Consider the following 22435-nt stretch of genomic DNA (forward strand, 5'->3'; position numbering starts at 1 on the left):
TACAAGAATTCAGAGAGAATAAAAGGCATGTAAGATTTTTCTGAAGTGTCTTAGGTATGAATACAATCCACTCCTGCCCCCCCTTTTTTTCACCTCTTCCTCTACTTAGCACCTTGCTGTTCATTTATTCTCTCTAACATGTTCAGTGACAGAAGACTACCAGCTCTGAAATAAGAGGCAGTAATCGTACTGTACACTGAAAAGTAAGAGCATATCATGAGAGGTTGAACCCGACTAAACATTGTCAAAACAACAAGACTATTTCTTTTTTGAAGATTGCTGCTGTTTTTGAAGCTCAATGCACTTCCTACATTTTTACAATAATTCTAGACTATTTCTAATTTTAGATATTTTTTTCTTCAGATCTCAAAAATGTTTCATGTTTGTCTCTGGGTATCTTTGCTAAAGTAAATTAGAGAGGCACACACTCCTTTTTGTAGCACCTATTGATATTTTATTGCACTCTGATCTCTGTTGGGACATATTGTTCAACCTGTTAGAGCTATCTCCAACCCAGCTGGAGATCCTGACTTCTCACAATGTTGTCTTCTTATGCCATAATCAGATAGTCATTTGCCTCCTCTTATGTTTCGCTTTCATAGTTAAAATGCTTCTTGACTTCTTGCTAGAAGTGGCAAACCTTTTTACAGATTTCTGTGGCTGAGACTTCCATCTCACACAGAGATGTCCTCTGGTTTGCTCTGTATTCAGTTTGGGGTTTTTTTTCCCCTTGATCTCTCCTATCTATTTGTAAAACTTGTGAAGTGAGTGGTGATACTTGATCTCTTGTTGCCATCCAAACAGCGGTTGCATACTAGATAGGTGAAGAAGCTACTCCTATGTAGTTCAGCAGAGGGATCTGTACACTGAAGAGAGGAAACGTGTCTGAAAACAACTGTACACAGTAACTTTTAAATGTATCTTCTATGTATAAAATGTAATGCAAAATCTCTAATGACATACTTTAAGGAAAAAAGTTATGCAGACAATTCAGTTTCAAACGTTTCTTCTTTTTTTTTTCTGTAATCATTTAAGCTCTCTTAGGTGTCAGTGAATGTTTTCAGACCATAATGTAATCCAGATGGTGCCTTTTTTTTTTTTCCCCCCCTGTTACACTTCTCTTGTAGTTTGCTCTTTCTTAGTATAGATAATAAACCTTCCCTACATACTGGCACAATTTCTTTGTGCTGATGGTTCATTAATTACAATGCTTTTTTCTTAAGTCTTTGATGATAGCAATAAGATTTCAAATAAAATGCAGTTATGAGCACAAAATTCTAGAATCCAGAAATAATCCAAACATAAGACTCAGAGGAGTGAAAAGACTTGTGCTTCCAGTATGATGTGCTGGACACAAGACCTTTAATATCCTTTGAAGAAATACTGCTGACCTCTGTTATATATATATGTAATTATTAGTGGAATTTCCATGCTTTTGTTGCAATTTGTTTCCAATATAATTTCATAGCAATGCATGCCTTCTGTTTTCAGACATGTAGATTATTAGAATCGCTCAAATTGTCAGAGGGCACTGAGTTGTGCTGATGCCTGTTTTTCACCCTTCCTCCCCTCAACCCTTACCCTGAAGCACATAGTATCACTGCTTTCCCAAAGCAGAGTTGTGCAACAAAGCATAGACACAGATAGCTAAAGCTAGTGAACTTTGCAAAGTGGGTTAAAGGTAAGATGAGCCTTTGCCCTGTTGTGGATGAGGTGTGCTCACGTATGTTGTTTGTCTGACTACTGGTGCAGAAGGATGTGATGGTAGTCCACGATGAAGTTGAAAAGCTAACGATAGCTTCCTTGATGTTGAGACTCGGTGATCTTGGGCTGCTGCAGTCACTTGTGCCAATTCAATTGCCTCAATTCACTAAGGCAGAAATCTATGTTGGCGGGCTTTCTTGTTTGTTTGAGCACTTAAATTATTAATTTCTTGGGTATGGACTGTACGTGCTTCACACTTAACAGATCAAAAACTCTGCCATTATTCATTCTGTAGTCACTATTGTTAACTTTTTTTTATGAAGCGTATGCTCTTTATCAATTTTTTGAACAGGAAGTAGCAGCACATATGTATATACTGTAGAAGGCACTGAATGTATATTCTAGGAATGCATTTTGGTTCGGAGTCTGTGCAAAGTAGTTGTCTGCATGATAGGTAGATCTTTGTAAACATTGCAGTAAAAATTCTTTCAAACAAGATTACTTCTATAAGCTTAGAAGTTGCTCAGTTTTGTGATACATGAGATGGCAGTACACTTCAGCCTGTATTTATATGCTTAGTCTTAAGCCTTGCATTTAATGTAACTTTATAATAGCAATTAGTTCAGTGAGAAATACATGTATTTATTATTACTACCGTCTCTGAAAACTGTGTTGAAGAGGTGATGACATTGACATGAAAAGCAGAAGTTAGATTTGCAAAGCTGTCTCTATTACTTCATGAAGTTCTGTAGAAAACTTCTACTGTGCTGTGAGGAAACTTCTGCTTTTCTGCTGGTAGCTATTTCCCCTTTCCTTTTCATGCCACCTTCTGAGTTCATGGAGGTCAAAAAGTGGTTTCTAACTAGGGAAAAAAATGTTAAGTTTGTCTGAAAGTGTTAAGATTAGAAGGAATGTTGAAACAACATTGTTGTATGTTTTTATGATTTAAATGTATCCTAGGTGTGCTCTCTCTCTCTCTGCCTAAAATACTGCTGTTTGAGATGAACTTTCTAAGCCACTTCCACAGTAATTGACTGAATTCTGAACCATGTCTGGAACTGGTTTCATTTCCTTTTCTCCCTTTTTGTCTTTTACAGTGTTGTAGTAAATGCTGAAATGGCTTCTCTGACTTGTCTGATTTTCATAGGTGACAGCTCTGGAGATTTTTGACTGGGCAAATAATAATTTTTGGGGGAAAATAATCAGTTGCCTTCCATGAACAATCCAAGTTCCACAATAGAAGCAAGATTTATAAAATAAATCATAGTCCTAACCTCTGCTGATCTGTGGATAATGGTACTAAAGGAATAGCGTAACATGCATTGTCAGACTCTTTTTCATTCAGCTCAATGAAATTTTCTAATTTCCTCTTATATATGGATACAGCAATACTGGAGGATGTCAGGGAGGTGTTGTTCGGAAGCCGCTGGTTGAGAACGACCCACATAGGATATCTATTCTGAGAGGTCTTCAGAAAATATTTGAAAGTGTTGAATTAGGCACACTCATTTTGCTGTAAAAATTTGTGAGCTTTTTGCAAATTATTGGTTTTTCTTAATGGGAGAGAGAGGCTGAGTATTTCTACTAGCCAGGCATGTGTGGTGGTTAATATGACTCTCAAAGTCATGAAGTAGAGATTTTTTAAAAAGGGGCTTCAGGAAGATGAAGTATGCTAGTGTCTCCTACTCTGTTGCTGAACGGCTAAGTCTGTGTGGTGCACCCTGAGGATATTTCAGATCCTGTCTCTGAGTGTGTACATTGACTGCATCCTCTCTTCCTGTTGAGATAGGAATGCTAGAATGGAAATGTTTATAAAAGCAAAATTGAAAGATGCTAATAAACAAAATTTGAAATTAAATATTCCATCATTATATAAAATGCTTTGTTTTTTTCTAAATAAAATAATCAGAATTAATGTTTGTTTATATTTTGATGAAAGTATTTTCATAGAAGTTCAGTAGAACATTTTTACTTTTCCTAATTAGCAAATAAATTGTCGTTAAAGAAAATAAATCCCTTACATTTCTTTAGCGGGAGACAAAGAGTATGTACATAGTGTTAAAATAGCAAGCAAGTTTTTCTTAAAACAGTTGTTTATTACATACATGTATATGGATGGACATGCAGCCTTAAACTTTTAAATTTTGGAATTGTTTCTGAGAAGCTAGACTGTCAGGGGTAAACAGAAGAGATTATTGTAGCATGTTTAAAAAATAAAATCAGACCAGGACCATGCTTTGAGATAAACAGGTGTGATTGAAGTGTTGCATTAACTTATTCTACCTCAACTCATTTTTTTCATACATGTTCCCTTAGCTCTGTGATTTCCTGATGGTGATCCTTTTGATACATGTGAAGGAGGGAAGTTCAATATGTCTCAGCTCCTCTACAGAAGTGTGTGTGCGGGTGGGGAATAGAAAAGAAGGGAAACCTTTTCCAGTATTGAAAGTTGTCTCTAAACCTGTTTCCCACTGGACTTATGAATGCACAGTGTAGGAGCAAGATTGAAGAAGAGTAATTAAAATGTTGGTCAGGTCTTTCCAATGACCTGTGACAGTGTTGGTGGATCTTCTTTCATTTATTGTGACACTGCTAGTACAAATGTAGTTGGGGGAAAAAAAAAAAAGATGTTGTAACAGTAGGCTACCACCACAGCTTTATGTGGTGGAAGGTGCCTTGATGTCTTATTCTAAGTATTTCTTACTTTTTCTAGACATCTGCTATGTTGCTGTAATATAACAACATCAGTTTTCTATTTCTTTCCTGCATTCAAAATATTTTTATACTTTTCAGAACGCTATACATCCATGGCCATACAAAGCTGGATTTCATGGTCTGGCATACTGCAATTGAAAAAGCAGCAGGTACAGATGGTAATGCATTACAAGATCAGCAGCTCAGCAAAAATGATGTTCCTATTATAGTGAACAGCTGTATAGCATTTGTTACACAGTATGGTAAGTATAGTGGATTTTATTCAACATGAGATCATTTGTATAATACCTAAGCTCCCACACGATCAGATCTTATTGAATGAGTTTATCTATTACCTACATTAAAACCATGTCCCTCATTAGCCTTACTGCTCTTCGATGTGATGGTGAAGTACACTGCCACACATCTGAGAAAGGGCAGATTTGGGAAAGACAACTTGGCAGGTGCCCTTTATAGGCACCTTCCTATTTTAAAAATTGACTTGTTTGTTTGATGTAGCTCAGCCTTGGGGTCTGGTGCCTCAGTACAGAAAACTTCACCCCTGAAAATTAGCTGTGTGAACCAGGAAAGGCTATGGCCTGGACTGTTCAGCACATCTGGGAAACTTATGTTAACTGTAGAACTGAGTTCAGTCTTAAGGCTGCTGTTTTTTCCTCATAATAGCCTAAGGATGTACAGTCAGTTACCGTTTGTTTACGTCAATTTTGCCAGTGTAACTTTCCATAGCATTAGATCATATGCAGATGGTGTCTTTTGTCTTTTTTACTACTGCAAATTCATCAGTTTTCTTGTGAAATGCTAAACACATATCAACCCTGTACAAATCTGTCTTCAGGATAAATGTGTCTGTAACCCCTGTCAGTATGAGAGTGCCTAATTTACATTTGAGTGATTGAAGTTTAACTAAATAATTTTTGAATATGGCAACACTGCATTACAGTAAATTGTTGTGTCTGGGTTACAACTATTGCCTAAAACCAAGGAAAAACAATGTTTTCACTAAATTATTTTTTTAATCATTAGCAATTGGAATTATTCTAAGTATAATGTACACTGTTTCATGTACTGAAATGTTGTTAAAGCAGGGTAATTATGTTGGCCACTCAGAACAATTGCTCGTGTGTGTTCTAAATTAAAATTCAATTTCCTACTGTCTTTTAAATAAGTTAGATCTTTATTGAAAAATATCTTTTTTCAGGATCAGCATTACTGGATGTTAAAATATTAATTTGAAAGCTGAAGTGTGTGTGCATACGTGTTTTTGTGTCATCATGGTAAAAGATTCTGTCTTTAGTTGTGGTCTACAGATGACAGACACTATCGGGTCCCACAGCTGTTCCTGACAGTAACAGCACAAAGACAGTATCAAATGGTAGTGCTTGTGGGCATTACAGGAAAGCTGAATTGCAAGAACATGAGACATGATTTCATAGATTTTGACAGAGTACTTAATTTGACAGGTACATAAGAAAAGCAGGGTTTTGTATAAAATACGATTATCTTTCAAGAAATATGGGGAACGCAGGAAACACCCCTGCAAAGAAAAACAATGGGACTGCACATTTTTAAAAAAAAAAAAAAGTTTTGCCTACTTTCATATGCAGTAACTGAAGGTAGTCTTGCCTGTGTTTTAGACTATGAATTTTCATTTAAGTTGGCTTTGGACTGATACAAGAATAGTGGCTGCCTGATATCTTCCTGAATGTGAGAAAAATCAGAAAAAAGGAATACTTTCTACTAATCTTGAGGCTTTTAAGAGTGAAATGTTTCAGGTTGGATGAAAACAATAATACTTTACTGAGTCCTAAGTTGACTAGGGTAATAAAATAGTGGTAGTTCTGCTCATGAAAGTGACTGTGTTTTATGTGCAATACAATACCAGTCATCAAAACTTCTTTCCTTTACTGTGCCTTTTAAAACTATTGTTTTCAGAAGTCCTGAAGAGATTTGGGGATTTGAATGCCTGTAAAGTATTCCTGAAATTGTGATCCCAGGCTTGCTTAATATTATGATGTGTATTTTTGCAAAGAGGTCTGGTTGGGTGCAAGCAGACTTGGCAGTATTTTTACTAACAAAGTGAGTATGTGCAAAAGGTCAGAGAGATTTTAGTAGGAAATATGATGTGTTTGGCAGCCAGATATGCTTTTTGTGTAATAATGTTTGGAATTTTTAAATGAGAACTAGATTTTACATTTATTTATTTTTCTGTCCTGTATTTTTGTAACTTAGGTTTAGGTAGCAAGCAGATCTACCTTAAGAATGGCAATTCTTCCAATGTGGCTGAACTGCTGGAAAGCTTCAAAAAAGATGCGAGGAGTGTTAAACTAAGAGCAGGAAAACATCAGCTTGAAGATGTGACTGATGTATTGAAAAGTTTTCTTTCGCAGATAGATGATGCGCTTCTCACTAAAGAACTTTATCCATTCTGGATCTCTGCATTAGGTAATATATACCATAGCATTCAATACAAGAAAGGTTGTATGTAGATTTTCAGTATCAAATTTGAGGGGGGGGTTAATTACTTGCCCTGTGTTGACCTGTATTATTTGATAATCAATAAAACAATTGTAGTGAGGAAGAAAATGTTTGAGCTTGGCTGCAATAGATTTATGTTAATCAGAGATTATTTGATTGCCTTTAAGTGAACCATAATAATAAGAAGAAGCAGCAATGTTTCCTTGAAAATATAAACAGTAGACCAATATTGCACTGTGTCATAATGAAATAAATAAAATTTACATTAACTTTGCTCATGCCCCAAGCAGGATTATGCTCTAAAGTATCTATGGAGCACAGGGAGGCAGTCCTAACTTGGAGGTAAAGAGCTGTGGCTGTGCCTCAGATACTGTAATTCCCAAGACTGGAATTCCTATCGTTGGCTCTGCCACTGTTCAGCTATAAAACTTTGTACAACCACCCCTTCTCCTTTGTTCTCCTTTGTTCTCTGAACTCTTAGAAGTACGTTTGCACTTGTGCATACACAGATGCACTCACACATGTCCACACACAAACTGCAAATTAAATATCCTTTGAGAGGAAAAGCAATTGCTATCCTGGGATTTAGTCTTAAACTGTGGCAAATGGTGCTTGAATATAGAACTGGCCCTCTTTATTGCTGATACTGTTTCCCTGAACTGGTGTACAATAACAGACTTTGTTAATAGTAGATTGAGTATTGCCTTTATGAAGAAGGGGTTGATTGGGTACATTGTAATTTTAAATGACTAGATGATGCCAATATAGTTAGAGAGCTGCTGTTGGTTTTTAGTGTGCATTGTTATTAATGCTCAATGATTATTATTTTCTGGCAGATACACAGAATGAAAAGGAACGGGTAAGGAAGTATGGAGCTTTTATTCGGACGCTTCCACCAGTCAATAGGGCAACTTTGGCTGCTTTAATTGAACATCTTTACAGGTCAATGCAAATGATGCACTGTAGTAGAGAAATTCTTGTATTGTGTTCTCAGTATAACTCTACCATAAATGAAATGTGGCTTGTTTCATTAATTAGTAAGCATCAAAAGCTTGCCTAGTTGTGACAGTTATTTTTGATTCCCTTTATAATTTGTTTTTTCTTTGGTTGTATTTTTAGCAGTAGGTATCTATAAACATCAAATGGGATGGAACAGCCTTACAGCAAGACAGGGCTGCCAGCGTATGTGTCCACGTAGGGTAATCTTTAATGTAGCTTCTTTGTACAAACCCATTTTACCCCAGTCTGCTAATCTTCCAGAGGTTTATTGCAAATGGTTCTTGAAATTAAAAGACTTTTTCAGGGAAAATGTCCTTCTCCCCAATCTGTATTGCACATAATAACTTAGAGAATTAGCTACCCTTTCCGTTTTTCATCAATGCTTCATTTTGCAACTGGGGTATTGGTAAAGAATATCCAACATATAAACGTTTTTAATCAACTTGTGTTCCTAGATCAAATAAGCAGCAGCAAGTGTATAAAAAACGTGTGACTTGGATGACTCTGCAATGTTATGGTGAAATAGTAATGGTCTATATTATATCGTATTACATGATCTATTGAACAAGACAAATTATATTCCTGGTAAATTGTAGTGGGTAGAGAATGTGTAGAACCTTTACTTTACAGGATATTGTGTTTAGAAATTACATTACATAGCCAAGTACCTAGCAGATGTCCTTTAAAAACTATTTATATGGTTATTAAATCTGTTGGTGCCATTATTGGGATAAAGATTATATCCAGTTTAGATATATAAATACGCTGTTACATCTATTCTGAAAGTAGTTTAAATTCATGTGTATAACAGCCAAAGTTCTCTGATACTTTAAAGTGTTTGCTTCTAAAAGAGGATGCATTGTGTAAGCAACAGAACTGATATGAAAACTTTACCATAAGCGTGGAAGCTAAGAAGGATCTAATTTCTTTCCACATTTGGATTGATCTTAGATCGTTAAGTTTGGAGGATATACTTATGTAACCTAACATAGCGAAGCTGTATTTAGCATTGGTGCGGCCTCACCTTGAGTACTGTGTGAAATTCTGGACCCCACAATTTAAGGATGTGAAGGTCCTTGAATGCGTCCAGAGGAGGGCAGCAAAGCTGGTGAAAGGGCTGGAAGGAATGTCCTATGGGAAGTGGCTAAGGACTTTGGGCTTGTCTAATTTGGAGAAAAGGAGGCTGAGGGGCAACCTCATTGCTCTCTACAGCTTCCTAAGGAGGGGCAGTGGCGAGGGAAGTGCTGATCTCTTCTCCCTGGTATCCAGTGACAGGACGCATGGGAATGGTTCAAAGCTGCATCCGGGAGGTTCAGACTGGACATTTGGAAATATTTCTTTACCAAGAGGGTGGCCAAGTACTGGAATTTGGCTTCCTAGAGAGGTGGTTGGTGACCCATGCCTGTCATTTGGACAATGCCCTTAATTACATGCTTTAACGTTCGGTCAGCCCTTAAGTGATCAGGCAGTCAGACTGGATGATTGTTGTAGGTCCCTTCCAACTGAACTATTCTTTCATATTTTTTTTCTATTGTAATCTAAATAATTTTGATATCACTTGAGATGTGAGATAAAGAATATAAAGAAATAAATATTAAAAAATAAATAATATTAGATATTTTTTCACTGCATTTAATGTAGTTATTCTTTTTGAAGTGCAGTCCATATTCTGTAGAGGAGCCTCAGACAATGAGAGAAACAATGAAACTTTCTAAATATGTTTTTTTTTTTCCTTCAACAGGGTGCAGAAGTGTTCTGAAATCAATCATATGAACCCTCACAATCTAGCCATGGTCTTTTCCTCATGCTTATTTCAAACTAAAGGCCAAACTAGTGAAGAAGTCAATGTAATTGAAGATCTAATTAAAAATTATGTACAAATTTTTGATGTAGGTATCTTTATATAAAAGTGTCCTAATTGCTCAGCTGAAATATAGAAATCTTCTTAAAGATGATCTTGTTATTAGTTATGCTGTCTGAGGATTTGCAGGGCCTTTGAACTCTAATTCAGTGGACATTGTTGTTTGCTTTAAATTTTATTTCTAAGCTAGCTTAGCCTGTGTAGGAAAGACTATGTTTATAGGATTACTGTGAGCTACTGTTTTCCAAAATGGTGCACATTCTTCTTGCTGACACCAGCATACCAACTTTAAGAAAATTTTAAGATTATGACTATTAAAAACACTACTTCTATTCAAACTTTATGGGCCTGATCAGAACTGAAGCATGGAAGAATTCTGTGTTCTTACTATCTGAGCTGTGGTTACAATAAAGACTAGAGAGAGTGTTTGGTTCCTTAGGACTAGAAAGAACATTAAATCCAACTGGATAGAAAATATCCTACTAGCAACAATTTGTATTAGCCAGTTTGGTTTACTGTGCCACTATAACGTTGTTTGGCAATTTTTCATGGAGTCCTTTCTCTTCTAATATTTATTTCATAGAGTTTGTACTAATGCATCCCATCAGTGCAGTGCTGTTTCTGACTGATAGAATATTTAGTATAGCTGCCTCTATAGGAACATGATTAACAGTATTGTTAATTGTTATGATATTTATTATTGTTACATTATTATTAATTATTAACTATTTTTAGATGTAAGCATTCCTCTATATTTATATTTTTATTTATCTTAGTTTATTTTAAGAAATTAGTTTATTAAATTAGTTTAATAAATCAGTGTTTGCTAGCTTATGTTGTAATTTTTATACCAGCTCCCTTCTACTTACTAGATCAAAAATGATTCATTTTAAACAGGTAAATGAAGACCAGGTCAAACAAATGGACATAGAGAACAGCTTTATTACCAGGTGGAAAGACACTCAGGTAAGTGGCAGATATCAACTGGTATGAAAAAAATTTTAATAAAGACTACTTTGTTGTTCGCAGGTTTTTATACCTAGATTTCTAAAAGTAAATTTCTAAGTTTGTGTAGTGACTGGTGGTGTTAACTACAGAGCTGAGGGAAATAAAATGGAATAAAAGAGGAAGCATCAACTGATAAAGCAAAACAGTTCTGTGTAAAGCATAGTGTGATATTATGTTCTGGCCTGAGCACCAGGATAACTTACAGGTTGTTACATGCTTTTACTAAGCATCATAAATTGTATTAGAAGGAAATGGTCAACATTTGCAAGTGTGAAAATGATGATCTGTCTTTTTTTAATTTTAAACATGCGTATTAAATTCCTTCAAGTGTATATTAATACTTTTATTATTTCATGAGCTTTGGGTATACACGGTCTCTTTTCATTAGAGTTTCGCCATCCCTTTGAGTTTAAAGCATTTGAATCTTTAGCTGCATCCTGTTTTGTGATGATTTCTAGAACCCCAGAGCAAAAATATTATTTGGGGAAGCTTCAGACGCACACTAACAGTCAAACTGAACTTCAGGATACAATATAAGAAAATGGGAGATCTTACGCCACTTATTTATCATCTTGAGTTCTGGTCTTACCTGTAACAACTTTTCAATAACTTCGGAGTGCTAAGAAACAGTGAAGTGATAGCATGTTTCACTGTCCCACAAAATGGTATTTGAGTACAGTCCTAATTAAACCAAAAATTTTTAAGTTTCATAACATTTCCAAGGTGGTTGAATTAAGAGAGGTAAAAGGAAATGTAGGGAGCTTAGAAGATTTTTCAGAAATCTAAAGTAGTGGAGGAGAAGCTTTCAGTGATTTTGGAGCTTATAGGGCTTTAGAAACTAATAGAAAGCTAGCAGAAAAAATCTATAATGCTTTTGTCTGTTGGCTGCCTTCCCCCTTCCAGCAACAGTTTTGTTTGTTCCAGATACCGCTGCGAAATCACCTTTATGAGCTGTATTGTATTTAGAAGACTGCCTATTGAAGAAAGAGAGAGACACTTTCTTTTGTTTTTTTTTTTGTTAAATAAAAGTCTAGGCTTTCTAAAATTGGTGAGGTTTTTATTAAAAAGCTTCTTGCACCTGAAAAGCTAGTCTTCCAAATTTTAAACTTAATAATCAAATTGGAACCTTCATGAATAATTGGGCCTCTTTAAACTGGTTTCGCTGGGACTTTCCAGGTTCTTGGGAGGTGAAGTTATACAAAGATTGAACTGGGATTTTAACTGTTTTTATTTTGCTCTCAGCAAAGTCTCTAGCATTAACAATCAGCTTTCTGAATTGATGGTTATACCTACTGTGTTAATAGACTGATTGATTCTCATAACACACATGGCTAAGCTTTAAATTCTTTACAAAAAAATAGTAATATCACTTTAACCTTAACAATGGAACAAAAACTGCTACCTAATCACAGAATTATGATAGAATCATAGACTATCTCAAGTTGGAAGGGACCTATAAGGATCATCCAGTCCCAACTCCTTGCTCTTCATGGGACTACCTAAAACTAAACCATATGACTAAGAGCATCATCCAGATACTTCTTGAACTCTGACAGGCTTGGTGCCATGATCACTTCCCTGGGGAGATGGTTCCAATGACCAACCACCCTCTTAGTGAAGAACCTTTTCCTAATGTCCAATCTGAACTGCCCCTGACACAGCTTTATTCCAGTTGTCTGGGTTGGAAGGAACCTTTTGAGATTGTCTCTAATTACACTGCTGCTCAAGCAGGCCCTCTTAGAGTAGATTGCCTGGGAACTGTGTCCTGTCAGATTTTGAATATCTCCAAGGCTGGAACCTCTCTGGGCAACCTCTTCCAGTATTTGTGCACCCTCACAGTATAATTGCTTTCTTGTGTTCAGATTGTTTTTTGTGTGTTTTTAATATGTGCACATTGCCTCTTGTAGTGTCACTGAGAAGAGTATCTCAGTTTTCTTCATTTCCCCTGTGGTGGGTTGACCCTGGTTGGATGCCAGGTGCCCACCAAAGCAGCTCTATCACTCCCTTCCTCAGCTGGACAGGGGAGAGAAAATACAACAAAAAGCTCATAGTTTGAGATAAGGACAGCGAGAGATCAGTCGTCAGATACCATCATGATCAAAAGCGACTGGACTCAGGGAAATTAGTTTAATTTATTACCAATCAAATCAGAGTAGGGTAATGAGAAATCTTAAAACGCCTTCTCCCCACCCCCACTTCTTCCTGGGCTCAACTTTACTCTCGATTTCTCTACTTCCACCTCTACCAGTGGTGTAGGGGGATGGGGAATGGGGGCTGTGGTCAGTTCATCACATGATGTCTCTGCTGCTTCCCCTTCCTCCTCGGGGCAGGACTCTTCCCAATCTTCCCCTGCTCCCACGTGGTGTCCCTGCCATGGGAGACAGTTCTCCACAAACTTCTCCAATGTGAGTCCTTCTCATGGGCTACAGTTCTTCATGAACAGCTCTAGCATGGGTCCCTTCCACAGGGTGCCGTCCTTCAGGGACAGACTGCTCCACTGTGGGTCCCCTACGGGGTCACAAGTCCTGCCAGCAAACCTGCTCAAATGTGGCCATGTGGCCGCCTCTGTCTCCAAGGGTCCACAGGTCCTGCTAGGAGCCTGTTCCAGCATGGGCTTCCCACAGAGGTCACAACCTCCTTCAGGCACCTCCACTTACTCTGGCGTGGGGTCCTCCATGGGCTGCAGGTAGATATCTGCTCCACCATGGAGCTCCATGGGCTGCAGGGGGACAGCCTGCCTTCCCATGGTCTTCACCACAGGATGCGGGGTAATCTCTGCTCCAGCACCTGGAGCACAACCTATCCCTTCTTCTTCACTGACCTTGGTGTCTGCAGAGTTGTTTCTCTCACATATTCTCACTTCTTTTTCTGGCTTCAAATGTGCAGGTGTTTCTCCCTCTTTCTTAACTGTGTTCTCCCAGAGGTGCTACCACTGTTGTTGATGGGCTCAGCCTTGGCCAGTGGTGAGTCTGTCTTGGAGCCAGGTGGCATTGGCTGTATCAGATGTAACGGAAGCTTCAAGTAGTTTCTTACAGAATCGACCCCTGTAACCCCACTGTTACCAAAACCTTGCCATGCAAACCCCATACACCCTCCCATCCGGTATTTGTACATGTGGAAAAGATTTCCCCCATGCCTTCTCTCCTCCAGGCAGAACAGTCTCAACTCTTTCAGCCTCTTCCTATATGAAAGATGCTACAGTGCATTCATCGTCCTGGTGATTCTTCACTGGGCTCTCTCTAGTAGTTCCATCTCTTTCTTGTACTGAGGAGCCCAGCACTGGGCAGAGTACTCGGATGTGGCCTCACCAGTGTTGAACAGAAGGGAGAATCACTTCTCTCAACCTACTGGCAGTGCTTTGCCTAATGTAGCCCAGGAAGCTGTTGGCAACCTCCCAAGGTGCAAAACTTGCATTTCCCCTTGTTGAACTTTTTGAGATTCTTCTCTGCTCAGTTCTTCAGCCTGTCGAAGTCCTTTTGAATGTATCAACCACTCCTTCCAGTTTAGTATCATCTGCAAACTTCTTGAAGGATGTGCTCTCTCTCATTATCCAGGTCATTGATGAAGATTAATGGTCTCCTGGCTCTTCAGCCAATTTTCAATCCACATTGCTGTCCATGTAGCTGACGTGTACTTTATCAGCTTGTCAATGATGGTGTTATGGGAGACACGGTCAAAGACTTTGCTAAAAGTGTGGTAAACTACATCCACTGCTATCCTGTCATCCAGTAGTATCCTCTTTGTAGAGGACAATCAGTTTGGTTAAGTATGATTTCCCCTTCGTAAGTCCATGCTGACTAATCCCAATGACCTTGTTCTTGTTCATGTGTTTGGAAATGCTTTCCATGAGGATTTTCTCCATCACCATCCCAGGGACTGAGGTGAGGTTGACTAGCCTTTAGCTCCCCAAATCTTTCTTCTTGCTGTTCTTGCAGATGGGATTGATGCTTGTGGTCTTCCAGTCTTTGGGAACCTCTCCCAGTCATCGTGACTCTTCAAAGATGTGACATCAGTGAGATTCCTCAGCACTTGTGGGTCCTACTTGTCAGGCCCCACAGACATCTAGTTTCTTTACGTGCTCCTTAATCTGGTCCTCCTCCACTGAGGGTAATCTTCCTTGCTCCAGACCTTCCCTCTGACTTCACAGACCTGGGATTCCTGAAGGTCAGCCTTATCAGTAAAGGCTGAGGCAAAGAAGGCATTGAGTACCTTGGCCCCGTCTGTGTGATTTATCACCTGGTTCCCTGCCCTGTTCAGCAGCAGGCCCATCTTTTCCCTAGTCTCCCTTTTGCTGCTTATGTACTTGCAGAACCCTTTCCTGTTCCCCTTCTCATCCCTTGCAAGCCTCAACTTGGGGTCAGCCTTGGTTTTTCTAACCTCACCCCTGCACAATGGGATAGTAGCTCTGTGCAGTTCTTGGGTCACCTGCCCCTGCTTCCTTCTCTTCTATGCTTGGTTTGTACATCTGAGTTCAGTCAGGAGCTCTTTGCTCATCCATCCAGGCCTCATAAATAGAAAGGAATGATTTGCAGTGCTTTATAGTACTTAAAATTTGGAAGGAAGCAGTGAAAGAGCTTCTTATTTTTATTAAATGGTAAGCAACTGTCAAATTTGTTCTCATTCATTCTTAACACATTGCTAGAAATGACTACTTTTAGTTTCAGAGAGAACACTTGTACAAGTAGAACTTATAAAATTGAAGAAAATGGCACTTCTTTTCCTACTTTAGTTTAAAGGAAGAGAAAGGGCTAAAAAGAAATGCATTAGGAACTGTACTTAAATGTATACGTTTGAAAATCTATTTTTTTCATTCCATGGGAAAAAAAGATCTCCAAAGAATGTGATAAACAAGCTCTAAATACTTAGATAGAATGTATGAGAGACTCTCAGTTGGACTATGGAGTCTGCCTACTAAGTCTCCTATATATGACATGTCACTGAATCATGTTATCACCTGGGTTTATCTGTAAATTTTTGCGGTATTCATTAAGTGCTTCTCAGAGAATTTCTAGAGTAATTTATTACACCACAGCTCTGATTTCCATCTCAGCATTGTTTTGTTTTGTTTTTTCCCCTTTCCTGGCAAGAGGTCTTGTGTTTGCATACCACAAAGACCTGTGAAAGTCCAAAGGTCTTAAGTGCATGAGGTCTAAACTTATCCGAGGTGCAGAAGCCCTCCCTGGCTCGCTCTGTGATCTTGGGACTCCAGTTGCTCAGGGCAGAGGCCTGACCAGAGTGTGCCCTGGTTCTTTCCAGACCTATGCTATTAGGCTTCTGGTGGGATGAACTCAGGCATTGTGTCATGTAAGAAGCAGTATTTCCATTTTAAGAATTTAGTGCAAGGCTCCTGGATCCCAGATGTACTGTTCTGCCCCAGATTAAGCACTTAAGTTACTTGTGAAATGGGTGGGGGAGGGAGACTTAGACTCTTTAACAGCTATCATGCTGCATAGGAAGCCTTCTGACCCTAGCTGGTAGCTAGGATGTTGAAGGAAGAGGAGCCTCTCAAATTCTCCCTTTCTTGTGTGGCTGAACATGTGTGTGTCAGATGCTGATTCACAGACCCAAACCATCACCTTAAGATAAGGTACTTTCTAAAGGAGAACTTGAACATTTTCTTCCATTTTAACATGCAGATGAGGAATGAGGAGGCTAAATACTTCCTTGAGCCAACATAAGGGCTGACCTTGAACGCATGTTTCCTGCTCTTGTATATCTGTGGTGACAGTGTGGTACAGCTTTATTAGCTGCAGTGGAGTGTATTGCTTCCTTTGTATCTCATTCCACCTGTTCACAGTCCTTCCACAACTTTACAATCACCTGGAATAACTTAGAGCCTCTCTTATGGCGCTGTCTTGGAAATGTGAATTCAAATTATTGGGTTTGGCAGTGGGCTCATTCAGAGCGTATCCTGAGTGAGTTTACTGATTAGATGGATTGTGCTCCTTGGCTTTACTAAGATGGCATCAGTCCTAAGTAAGAAAAGAAACTTTAGGTACCAAGAATGTTTCAGTAGAAAAGGCTAATTTGTTTTGTACCCATGTACAAAAGTGATTATTTTGAGGATTGCTATTGTGAAATTAAACAGAAAAATCTGTTCTGTCTCTTTTTGCATTGCTGAAGACCTTATGTGACCAAACACTTTGGAATTCTGTATGAAATGTTACATAAAGGAAAAATATATCAGAAATATCTGGATGCTAGAAAATCTCAATGCAAAAATGAAATCCTGAAACGAGGACAGACAGAAAGATTGATTATTATTGAAAAATTATTGTAGTAGAGTACCACCTTTTTCACTGTCTTCTAGACATATTTTACTACTAAGATCTAATGAAATATTTTATGCTATATTATTTGTTTTGTGTGGGCAAAATGGATTTGCACTGTAAATTGTGCACATTGTTTTATAGCTTTATTCTCTATTATAGACTTGAATGGCATAAAATGGAAAATAGTATACAGAATTATTGATTTCCCTGTTTCCCAAACAGGACAATGATCTCAACTTAGTGCTGTGGTTGATGTTCTTCTCCCTATAAAGCAAATAAGTAATGCAAAACTCCTAGAACAAACTTGGTCATTGGGGCATTTTAAAATTGTGTATCATCTGAAGTGATTTCAGATTCCTGCTTGGAAAACATAAATTCTTAATAGTCAGTATAAGTTTTCACAACCTGTTACGAGGAAAATAGTAACTGAGCTGCTGGATTTTATTAATTAATCTCTGCCAATATTGTATCTGAAGACATCATAAAATGCTGAATTTAAGTTAGAAAGTGTTTTTTGGATCTTATCAAATCATTGGTATCTTTACTCTGTATGTCATTTCCTGGAAAAAGAGTCACCAGAAGTCAAAATAGCAAATACGAACTCAGGAGACTTTAGTAGTTTGGGAGCATTTGCCGCAGAAATAACGGCCTTTTTCTTTTTAGCTTTCTAAACAAGTAATGGACCTTGGAACAAAACTTCTATGTTTTAATGGTTGATAAATTGAAGTTTGAACTACTTTTAAGGATAGGGAATGCATTCTCTCTGTTATGTCAGCCTATTATCCCTTGAATATAACAACTGAGGAATAGAGTTCTCAAGAGCCTGACTGTTGTTTGTGGCAATTTGATTGTAACTATGAACATTTTTCCCCTCTGAATTAATCTGTGGAACATTTTTTGCTAGATGCCAATTTTTCTGTAGCAGACATGGTTAATATAACTAGTGTTTCAAATTAAAAACATGTTTTTCTGAAACTCCATGTGCATATAACATGTGAAAGGCATGGATGTCTAATGTCTTTTCCATAACTATGCATGGTGTTGTCAGTAGGTTTTGCTGGGGGAATATATTAGAGCCAGACCTGGACTAACGCTAAGTGCTTTTGAAAAAATTGACCTTACTCTTTGTTATATGTTATATTTGTAACTTCTGTCATGAGTATAAATTGCATACTACTCATCATTTCGGAAGACTAGATTATATGGATGCCAACACTTTATATATTTTACTAGGCTTGGCCATATAAACTTCTTTTATACTACTGTTGTTAAGTCCAACTTAGCATTTGATGTTTTACATAATACTATGTAAAGAATAGCCAGACCCCAGCCAATTGTCATGAGCTGTATTTGCCAATACAGACCTGCAACAGGATAAACATCTTCAGAATAAAAACAGTGGTTAGTTGGAATGGTGTAGCTTTGACTTGCTATCTTCCATTATTTCAGTGAAAGAAAGGGGTATGCTGAAACATACTCTTTTTCAGCTGCTCTACTTCGTCTCTCAGTAACTACCATCATACAGCCTGTAAGCAGTTTGCAAGACCATGCATATGGAAGACTTGCATATGCAGACCATGTAGCATGGAGATTGGACTTCAGGCTCATGCAGGAGAGGTAGCTCTTTGGGAAACTTTCTGGATGGTCTTCCAGTTACTGTTAAAACTGATGACACGGTGCAGACCGAGTGATGTAACAGCATGGGTGATTGGTAACTTAGACCTCAAGTGGCTACAATTAAGAATTGTGTGTAAGAATCCTTTCCATTTAACAACTGATAGTCTGACATTATTGCATCAAAACCTGTGCGTATTTGTGGGAAAATCAGTGATGTGGATACTTAATACATTTGAGTATATAGGTTGCTATAGTAGTATTATCTCCAGGCTGGTGATGCAGAGTGTTCAGAGAAGAACAACTGAACCAAATTTCTACTGAAGGCCTGGATGTTCTCATGTCTGAAATGTCACTGAAGTTCCATTCCAGGTGGCACTTCATTAGCTGCTCTTCATTTTCTGTCCACCATATACTTATGCCAGCTGTTTCTGTTTGCTGTTTTAATTTACATCACGTTTTCTCTCCATACGGTTGTTTACATGAGCCCAGTAGAAATCAAATGTCAGCTTCATTCTTATTTCCAACCTTTATTCTGTAATATCATCTGAAAAGCAAATTTTACAACTAAATGAGCTTTTTTGAGTCTGTGCCACTATAATTAAGCAGTTTTCTTCAAAGTAGCTTTGTAATGTTTTTCCTCACAAATGCTTCCATTAGTTTTCTATTCTCAGAGGCTAAACTAACTTTAAAGTCACTATTTTTCGTGACGTTAATGTTCTTTAAAATTGAGTGCTCCGATTTATTTTTCTATAGAAAAGTAGTTTTACCTTCTGTAAATTAGTCAAAATGTATCCCAAAGCTCACCTGTTTCTATCATTTTCTCCATAACTTATTCAGTATATGATGAAGTTGTTTTACTGTTCTTAACCTCTTCCTTTGTACTAATATATAAATAAGTAGCATCACTATGAATACTGTTCTCAAAATTAAGACACAAATTCTTGTTCTTGATTTTAATTTGATTATTAATTCTTAATATTGGGTTATTAATAAAAGGGTATACTTCCTGAAAAGTCCAGTTTTCTGCCTTATTTTTTCTTCCTATGCTCTGATTGTCATCATGTATTCAGTTTTGGAAAATATTTTTGGTACTGGGATGAATGACAATCTTTTTAAGATACTTGCGACTTTGCAACATTGCAAATACTTCGCAGTATTGCAAAGGAACTAGAGCAGGAAAAAACGTGAGACCTTTTTAACTGTAGAAAAGTAAAGTAATTTCTCATCCATGAAGATAATTTTAATGCCAAACCTAGTAACAATGGAAAATACTAAATTCCCTCTCATGAATTAGACTTTTTTTCTCCTCAGTCATAAAATGTTGGATTTACTGACTTTCCAATTTCTTTGTGAGTTTCATATTGTTACACATTTTTAATTATGTTTGTCGGTATTGAGTATATTAAACCGTTATATAATGTATTTACTGTCTCATCTAATCATTCCACATGTTAGCATTGTACATAAAGTTTAGATATCTCTCTGACAAATTTGAAGAGCTATATTTTGCAGAGGTTAATATCAAGAGCATTTATTTTGATTCCTTTTTTAAATATGTAACGACAAGTTGTCATTGTGATTAATAATCATAAATGTAGTCTTGGTAGTAATGAATTTTGGATATGTACATATGGCTATATGGCTGAAATATTCTGTTGTCTGTAATTTTTTCTCTCATTTTTAACTAACTCATTTTAGTTGGGGGTTCCTGTTCTATCCTTTTTTATCGTTTTAAATTCTATTCATCTGTTTTGGCTCTGAATTGAGCTTGGCTCTAAATCAGATTTATGGTTCTGGCAGTTTAAGATACTAAGGTACACTCATATCTTAGACTTTGCAGCCTTAAATATAATTTTTAAGTTATTTCATGTCTCCCCTAGCTTTCTTGCTCTTGAATTTATATTTGTAAACTGTGTTCATTTTGTTTGATATGATTCTGTTGGATTTAGTCATGGTTTGGATTTTCCTCCTGAATCTGTGAATAAGGTTTGTTTTTTTTCTTATGTTAGTCAAATAAAAGTGAATGCAGTGCAGGTTTTCCCATTAGAGTCAACATTTGAACTATTTTTGTAGATGAGTGGGTGGAAAAAAAAAGTTTGAGTTTACTAGGTTCTCGCACATCTACTAGATAATAATTGTACTTTCCCTATTTAAAAGGATATTTCAAATATTTTTAAGACAGTCTGATTTTTTGTTTTGTTTTGTTTTAGGTTTCTCAGGCTGGAGATTTGCTTATTGAAGCTTACGTGGAAAGAAAGGAGCCAGACTGTAGTATTATAATCAGGGTTAGTGTATAAAAGTGATACAGTGTTTTTACGAAGCACTTTCACATTAAGTATACCAAATTTATTTTCATACATGTTTTTATATAATTACATAATGAAAGTATGAATTTATATCTATCGCTATTCTTTTAGGTATTTTTTTAATTGGCTGTGTTGTCTAATATTGTTGTGATATTTACCTTCCCATACCCAAGAAAACACAAGGCTTTTTTTGTTTTCCTAATTTTTCAAGGGTAGAGAAAAGGAATTTCAAATTACCAAGTTATCAGTCAACTAAAAATTATAACTTCGATTTCATGGAACAAAATAAGGAAAGCATACTGGGGTCTGACAAATCATTTATGGGTTTCCAACTCAATATATCTGCTGCTGGTTTGGTTTTTTCTTTTTTTGGTTTGTTGTTGTTTTTTGTTTTTAATTCAACTTAAAAACTGCAGGGAGGAAGATTTTGAAAAAATCAGAAATCAGTAATTGTAATATATTATAAACTGACTCAATTTGTATTACAGGTATCACCTTTGATGGAAGCAGAAGAATTAACTAATGATGTTTTAGGAATCAAAAACATTATTCCCAACAAAGATGATATCTGGGCTGCTTTTGAAGTACTTGAAAATGGAGAACTGGGTTAGTGAAACTTAGTTACACATGTTCATCAAGTTTTACTATTTTTATTTGTAATTGAAGGCATTTACAAGTAAGTTGAGATTCTGACATGTCATCACAGAAAAAAGTTTGCTTATTTGTTTCAAATGCATGTTAATGATCATGGTGTCTTTCTGACAGAAATTAATTTCCTGCTTGTGTTCCTGGCATGGGTCTGGTACCTGTCCAATGCATGGCGGTATTCAGTTTGTTATACTCAATCCTGAATTTTTTTGCAAGTTATTTTACTTTTTAAGATACACTGCCCTGAAAACTAACCCTGAGAAGGCAAGAAAATTAGAATCTTACATTTCCTAAAAAGTAATTTTCTCCTGATAGTTAATGTTGTTTAAGGTGAAAATGACTGGATTTGGATATTTACCAGCATATGATGACCTCAGTAAAAGGGTAATTGGACATATGTGTTGACTGCTTGCTGTCCAAAATACTAAAATTGCAATATTAAAAATCAACTAAATTATTTACATACTGAAAAGTTGCAATAATTGATAATTCTATCTAACCAAATGCAGAACATTCAATACCATATGCTTGTACAAAATGGAGTCTATAGGGGTTTTTCTTAGTAATTTGTGCTTGATGGATATTTTGTAAATGAGGTGTGTTACCAGTAAAATAGCTACTGCTTTTCAGCATGATGATTTATGTACCGTGTAATCCATGCTGACAGATGGTCTTAAACGTAACTATAAATGAAACAGTAGGTGTTTACTCCAGGAGTGCTGGTGTTCTAGGAAGATGTGGTGATTTGCCAGTGTTGCCTGCTTTTGATTTGTAAAGTTCTCCTCCTTAAAACGGATTTTTCTCTGTTGTACAAAGGCAACAAGTTGTTT

General features: G+C 37.0%; 1 protein-coding gene across 1 annotated transcript in view; it reads left to right on the plus strand.

Moving 5' to 3' along the window:
• The window catches only part of ARAP2 (ArfGAP with RhoGAP domain, ankyrin repeat and PH domain 2), a gene marked incomplete at both ends in the record, with an annotated part of 122703 nt that overhangs the window by 75469 nt on the left and 24799 nt on the right, over positions 1 to 22435 (plus strand). The window contains 7 exons of the mRNA XM_081999433.1: positions 4498 to 4661; positions 6649 to 6861; positions 7731 to 7836; positions 9635 to 9782; positions 10652 to 10720; positions 20862 to 20936; positions 21446 to 21563. Of these exons, the coding sequence (XP_081855559.1) occupies positions 4498 to 4661; positions 6649 to 6861; positions 7731 to 7836; positions 9635 to 9782; positions 10652 to 10720; positions 20862 to 20936; positions 21446 to 21563 (893 nt within the window). The remainder of the gene's footprint in view (positions 1 to 4497; positions 4662 to 6648; positions 6862 to 7730; positions 7837 to 9634; positions 9783 to 10651; positions 10721 to 20861; positions 20937 to 21445; positions 21564 to 22435) is intronic.

The sequence above is a fragment of the Phaethon aethereus genome (assembly GCF_964289735.1).
Source record: "Phaethon aethereus genome assembly, chromosome: 4".
Taxonomy (NCBI): domain Eukaryota; kingdom Metazoa; phylum Chordata; class Aves; order Phaethontiformes; family Phaethontidae; genus Phaethon; species Phaethon aethereus.